The 7,377-nt window shown below is 42.4% G+C and overlaps 1 protein-coding gene across 1 annotated transcript; it reads right to left on the bottom strand.

The window, feature by feature from the left end:
• Positions 1–290: 290 nt before the first annotated feature.
• Positions 291–7,015, bottom strand: LOC119310093 (wall-associated receptor kinase 5-like). Its single transcript, XM_037585939.1, has 4 exons — positions 6,007–7,015; positions 1,893–2,039; positions 805–1,498; positions 291–660 (listed from the first exon to the last, which is right to left on the bottom strand). Exons 1-4 carry the CDS (start codon positions 7,013–7,015, stop codon positions 291–293), a joined length of 2,220 nt encoding a protein of 739 aa, XP_037441836.1.
• Between the last annotated feature and the right edge of the window lie 362 nt (positions 7,016–7,377).

Genomic DNA, 7,377 nt, shown 5'->3' on the forward strand with positions numbered 1-7,377 from the left:
TTTTTTCATGGGGATAGTCTAGTACAACTTGAACGGGGTGACAAAAATGATCTATATATGGATCGATAGCATATACGGACAATAGAATGTATTACATGTTTTCAAACAAAGAGTCCAATTTTTCAAATATACATAGCTACTTCTAAAAACAGTTTAAAACATATTTTTTTAATGCAGTAGAGTTCAACGTATTTTCATAAGAATTACATACCGATTCCGTGACTTGACAAGTAACTATAACGACAAGGATGCACCATACATATCAAAATCCACTCACACATTAAGCAAAACTACCGAGCGTATCTCGCCGATAACATAAACTCTTCTTCTAGGCTATAGCACCTGCTCGTTTCGCTTTGCTTTGCTCTTCTACTGGTAGATGGATAGTTCAACGATGCAGCAGACAAATCACAAGGGACATACTCGTTAGGTGGTTGGAGAGCTTCCAACACCATTTCAACTTGCCTCATTGTTGGGCGCTCTCCTGCTACCAATTTCATGCACGACACAGCTAGACTAGCTATTTCTTCCACTTCACTACCTCCCTCCTCCACAACCTGAGGATCCAGTATATCAACCAAATTGTTATCCTCAAGTAGTTCAACAAACCGCGTGACGATCCAATCGCCTTCGGAGGACATACACAATGAGGGCTTCTTCCTTGTAAGCAACTCAACAAGAAGGACTCCGAAGCTATAGACGTCGCTATTTTCTGTTAGTCGTCGTGTGTAATAATACATGGGGTCTAAATATCCCATAGTTCCTTGCACTGCAGTTGGAGTTTCTGTTTGATCTGGAATATACCTTGATGCTCCAAAGTCTGACACTTTCGCTGTCAAGGCATCATCAAGAAGTATGTTGGATGGCTTAATATCTCTATGGATTATTGGGACTGAAATGGCAGAGTGAAGATAAGCTAGAGCTTTGCTTATTTCACTTGTTATCCTTAGCCTATCTTTCCATGATATTGATCTTGGGGCCTCCGTGTGAAGATGGTCACTGAGTGTTCCATTAGAAATGAACTCATATGCGAGTAGAGGGATTTCCGTCTCAAGGCAACAACCATGAAGCTTCACAATATGCTTATGGTTAACCTGTGAGAGTATGACAACCTCATTAATGAATTCGTCAATTTCTCTCTCGGTATTCTTATGGTTGATCTTTGATTTCTTGATGGCCACAACATGCTGATCTGATAAGATACCTTTGAAGACGGTGCCATGACCTCCACCACCGAGCCGACGAGCTTGATCAAAATTATTAGTAGCCTTCTCTAGCTCCTCTAATGAAATGAGCATCCTCTCTGCGATGTCGGCCCTATTAGATACGAGTTGTTTCAACAGTTGTCCACGATTTTGTCGAAAAAACTTCTGTCTCAACGTCCTCGCCTTGTGTTGCTTAAGATTACGGCTTATTATGATTGCGCCAAGAACCGAAATAAGAACACATGGGCCACTAGCAACAGACAGACCAATGATTAATCTCAAGTGGTGATTACCTACAAAATAATCAATACACAACGTATTTACTTCCCACTAATACTGAAGCTTATATAAGCGCCAAAAGTACTCCCTCCATGCAAAATTAGTGTATATAATATTTTTCAAAAGTTTAATTTTGTAAGCTTGGAACAACTTTATAATTTATTAGCAATATTGATAATACCAAATCAATACCATTAGATCTGTTATGAAATACATTTTCATAGGGTATATATTAAGGATCATAAATGTTAATATTTTATATAAATTTGTTCAAAGTTTCCAAAGTTTGTCATTGAAAAATATTATATATGCACTATATTTTGGCAAGAAGGGAGTAATGTTAATAATAAGGATATACGGATCATAAATGTAGATGCTGAGCTAATAACGGAAATGTGGTGCTCGTACCTGTGTTTACCACAGGCTCCACGCAGCCGTTGCGTAATCTCGGGTTGCCCTTGGTCCCTTTGGGGCATCCACACCGGAACGTTCCTAGAAGTTCCTCACAGTCGCCAAAGCATCCATATTCTTCTTTTTGATCACACTCTTTGATATCTACATACGTACATATACTTACAGATTTAAAAGCAGCTTGTGAAAAATTCAAAGTAAGGATCTGCCTCCGGATGGAGGCGCTAGAGGTTTAAGACTATCACTACTAAAATCTGGTTTTATCCCGAGTTTTAAGACTTTGTCGAGTTTATTTTATCAGGAACTCGGCGAACTTCTATCTGCCGAGTTTGATCCGATATCCGACTCGACGGTGAGAAAAAAATCGGCAGAGCTATGCCTTTGCCAGGTTCTGATGAAAAACGACTCGGCGAACAAAATAAACCCGGCAGAATCACATGTTTGCTGAGTTCCCAACGGAAGAATCTGGTCAAACACTGACATGTGGGGCACGCTTTGCAGCAGTTGACGGATTCGTAAGGGCATGTACGATAAGGTAGTTTTACCTTAAATCTTGCATGTAATTTAGAGATGGCAAAAAAATGTCTACAATGGGTCATCTCTTAGTTTTATCTTCAATAACTAGTTATTGCTAAAAACATGGTGAGACATATTGTGCTAAGAGATCATCTCTTGCCTTCTCTTAATTAAGAGAAGACAAGTCTTCTCTTATGATTTCTCTCTCCTCCACCTCATCATTTATCCTATGTGGCATTGCTAAGATAGAACCATTGTACATGCCCTAATGGTGGCCTTTGTTGCCATGTTTCGCCCGTTAGAAACTCAGTAAACATTTCCAGTTTTTCATATTTTTAAATTAGAAAGTGGGCAGTCCCACTGGCTGCCCATAGTGGGAGTAATTTAGACTGTACTAACATGCATATCTTACTAGTCTATCTTACTACCTCTATAGTGGAGAGTAACATATGTGTAGTGTCATGCATCACTTCATTTATTAGATTGTAGAATCATCTTGTCTTGATTTGTGTGATGTTACAGTAATTAGTTATGTTACCACATGCCTCTCTTTCTTCATTGATTATTTGCCACATCATTTATTATACCTAGATAAGTATGATGTTATCATCTATGTTACTATCACCGTGGGTAGTCTATATGACTACCTCGATAATGGGGAGTAACATATGTGCCGTTTATTAGGTTATAGACTGATCTTCTTTTGGTATGTGGGATGTTACCTCTCTTTTCGCATTAATTACTTGTCACTTCACTAGTAGAAAACATGACTTTCGTTCGGGCCAGATAAGTCCATTAGTCTCGTTTCAGTCATGAACCGGGACCCATGGGGGCATTGGTCCCGGTTTATGCGGAGGCATTAGTCCCGGTTCAGATGAGCCCTTTAGTCCCGGTTTGAGACACGAACCGGGACTAAAGGGTGTGATGCCCTTTAGTCTCGGTTCGTATCTCAAACCGGGACTAAAGATTAGACCTTAAGTCCCGGGTTGAGGCACGAATCGGGACTAAAGGGTGCAATGCCCTTTAGTCCCGGTTCGTGGCCTGTTTGCAAATTTTTAGAATTCTCAAATTGTAAAAGGAAAAAAAGTTATGCTCAAATTTCCATTTTTTTTGTGAATTTTGGTTAAATCTGGTCAAACTATGATCAAACTAATTATTCAGGAAGTATTAGCGATACTAAATAATTATTCAAGAATATTAGTGTTACTAAATAATTATTTCAGTATTTTGAATTTTGGTTAAATTTGGTCAACCTGAGGTCAAACTATGGTCAAACTACTTATTTAAAAAATATTAGTGTTACTAAATAATTATTGTATTTTCGAATAATAATTTCAAACTCAAACAATGAAACATGTGACTTCATGCTCAAGCTAAACTCCTGAGGGTTAATAGGATTGACATCTTACTATTGTGAGGAAAACAACAATTACAGACTTAGAAACGAGGGGCAATAGAACCTGGAAGTTAAGCGTGCTCAGGCTGGAACAGTGAGAGGATGGGTGACCGGCCGGAAAGTTAGATGATGAGGGGTGATTAGAGATTAGAGGTTAAATTGAGCAGTGATGAGTGGTGATTAGATATTAAATTGTAAAATAATTCAGAAAATTGAAAATTGAAAAAAAATCAAAAAATAAAATTTCGTAAAAATAAAAAATTTCCTTTAGTCTCGGTTGGTCGGTGTTACCAACCGGGACTAAAGGTGGAGCTCGAGACAGCGGCCACGTGGAGGGCCTTTAGTCCCGGTTCATATAAGAACTGGGACTAAAGGGGGCCTTTAGTACCGACCCTTTAGTCCCGGTTCCAGAACCGGGACTAAAGAGCCTTTTTCTACTAGTGCATCATTTATTTTGCCTAGGTATATGTGATGTTACCACTTATATTACCTCCACTATGGGTAGTCTAAAGCTAGCATTGTTACTTCCAGGCCGGGTTGATCTAGCATTGCACCCCTTTCTATCTACCTTGTTTCTATCTACCTTGTTAGTTGTTACTCTAAACTGCCTCTTCCCCCTTATTCATTAAGGGCATCTACAAGGCAGCGATGCCTATAGACGTTTAGGTTTTTTTCACAAAAAAAACATGTAGCGCTGGTTCTCTCCAACGCATGCTGCCGCAAAAAAGGGCTCATGTGAGAAAAAAAAATGGAACACCTAAGCGCTCGGAGACTCTCTTGGCATCGATGCCGACCTAAATCATCGGATCGGACCGGATTAGAACAAAACTACCAGGAATCAAATCATGGTGCCTGGGCTAAGCGCCAGCGTTGTAGATGCCCTAAAAGGGCATAACAACTGCCACTTCCCCTTAATAATTGCCAAGCCAAAAAGCAACAACATATTTCCTCTCTTCCATAGGCCCTATCTCAATCTTTTTCTGTTTTATTAGTAATATTTCTACTGTGTCCAATCACCTATTCAGATTTCGAGCTGCATTAAACTGTTGCATGCAATGATTGATAGGAAATTTACCAATGCATAGTGGTGGTAACTTAGCCGGTATGATACACATGAAAATAGCAAACATGCTGATGTGATAGAGAATTAAAGAAGAGAAAGAGGATAAAAATAACATAGATAGGTACCGTATCATAATAAATGTTATTCTACTTTGTTTCATGTATGACAATAAATAAGGCCTTTTATGATACTATATGCACTACTCCCTCCGTCCGGGTTTATTGGGCCCTTAGACCAAAACGCAACTACTAAGACACAATAATTAATTAGGCAAAATTAGCACTGTTCCTTGGCTTCTACGCTCAATTAACCTCTCCATGTGCACAACTTCCTGCATGCACCACCAGAGTTAATTTAATGCAGCGGCTCCTACCCAATACAAGAGCTGCATGCACCAACTAACTGAGGAAAAGCAAGTTCGTGACTTTATTGCCTTATTAAGTGCTACTGATGAAAACAAGGCGTGGAGAAAATATTGCGGTTCATACGAGCCTTGTAAATAAGGATCACCTCCGGTTGCTCACGGGTCTAATAAACCCGGACGGAGGTAATATATGATATGTTGACGCATAATGTGCTGCCTAGTCTCTTCATCAGATTGGTTTTTTGGTTGCATCGGCTAGAGCATTTATTTCTACATGATATCAGAGCTAAGAGGTCTTGGGTTCAAGACCCAGCTGACGCAATTGAATTGCACTCCACTTTTGATCCACGTTTAGGCCTGAGAAAACCACACGTGAGGAGGAGTGTTGACGTATAATGTGCTACTTAGTCTCTTCCATCAGATCGGTCTTTTGGTTGTATCGGCTAGAGCATGCACTTCTACGTGATACTCCCCACTATGAAGCATGCATGCCTTACACGGGATGCAAATTAATGCTTAAACTATATATGCACGCTCGCAAATATTCGTAGAAAAATTATAGAAAGGGAGTTAAACCAGATTTAATGCTAAGCGGGCCTTCGAGGAAGGGTAAAACTGAATACTAGTTTTTCCTAGTAGGATTAATACACCGGACCCGGAGGGTACCTTTGCAAATTATGAAATTTATTCCATTGCTCGTCATGTGTCTTGTTCACCGAGATTTTTGAGCTGAACGCTCTGAATCGAAAGGGAGGGAGTAAGATATAAGTACCTTGGCATCCGGCGGTGAGATAAGGGTTACCGTGGTAGCCCTTCTTGCACCGGCAAGTATAACTTTTGAATGTGGGCTGGGATTCTCCATCCTTCTGGGAAAAAAAGCCCGTGGATGCAGGGGTTGACTCGTCTTTGCACTGGCTGTTGGTGCTTTTGCAGATGGCCAGAGCTGCTTCGGCGGGACATGCATCCGTCCCCGTGTAGTAGTCATGTGCCGGTGCCGCTCCGTCGGGCACCGCCCAACGGAGAATCACAGGGACTCTCACCTCAGCAGCTTTCCTTCCGAGCGCGAAACGCAGATTATCTGTCCGATTATGGTTGAGCCAGCCCACCTCGGCGATGAGTACGTTCACCACGTTGACTTCCATGTGATCTTTCCATCTCGGCAAGCCGCCGTCGAGCCGTTTAAGCTCCACGCCATAGGATGAGTATCCCCCGGGGATGGCCGACTGGCAGTAGCCGATGTTGACGCAGAGGTTATCGCCTTCATATGTGGTATTGCGGGTCTCCATCAGCCAGATGGAACAGAAGGAGGCACAGCCGCTAACGATCTTCTCACGGCCGCTGCTCCCTTTGGTCCTATGCAGCGTAACCTGCACGTTGCACCCCGTGAGGATGAGCTCGTTCCAGTCATCCGCAAGGATGTACGGCAGCACCCCACCGATGGTGTTGCCAGCGAGGCTCCAGTTCCAGCGGCTGAGCCCATCGCCGGAGTCGCTCATGTTTATGCTGTGCACTCCCTGGCCGATGACGCGCATCGTGGCGTTCTCCAGGGAGATGTGGAGGACCTCTGACGCACTGGCGCCTCCCTCGCCGAGGAGAAGCCGTGGGGGCTTGCTTTTGTGGTCGCAGGTGAGCTTGAACCCGGGCCAGTAGCACCTATCCGGTCCTATGCCGAACGGGTATGGCACACTCACGTTGCCGCAAGTGGTGTTGCAGTTCGGCATGCTGATCGTCATCGACTCTTCACCGGCGGCTACCGCTGGCACCAAGCTCATCACCAGCATCGCTGTAATGGATACCCACGTCCAGGTGGTTAGCATCACGGCGGTAGTAGGGAGATGGATCATGTCTATCTGTGTACTCGGTAATGTTCGTGTGTGCACTCCTATATATAGTTGTGCTACTACGTACCACCTCGGTCGATAACAGAATGTCATTGGGTCATCATATAAGAAGCCAAGCAAAAGCCGTCTACTACCAAAAGATCCACCGACAATACAAGAAGCACGTAGTTTTGTATCTTGTAAGTACTAACTTCTTTTTTATAGAAAATAGTTCAACAACTCCTATTCGTCACATTCCAGCCACAAGCGATTGACTCTTTCCAAAATTGAGTCATGTTAGAGCATCTCCACTTGGGCCTCAA

Source organism: Triticum dicoccoides, chromosome 5B, assembly GCF_002162155.2.
Source record: "Triticum dicoccoides isolate Atlit2015 ecotype Zavitan chromosome 5B, WEW_v2.0, whole genome shotgun sequence".
NCBI lineage: Eukaryota > Viridiplantae > Streptophyta > Magnoliopsida > Poales > Poaceae > Triticum > Triticum dicoccoides.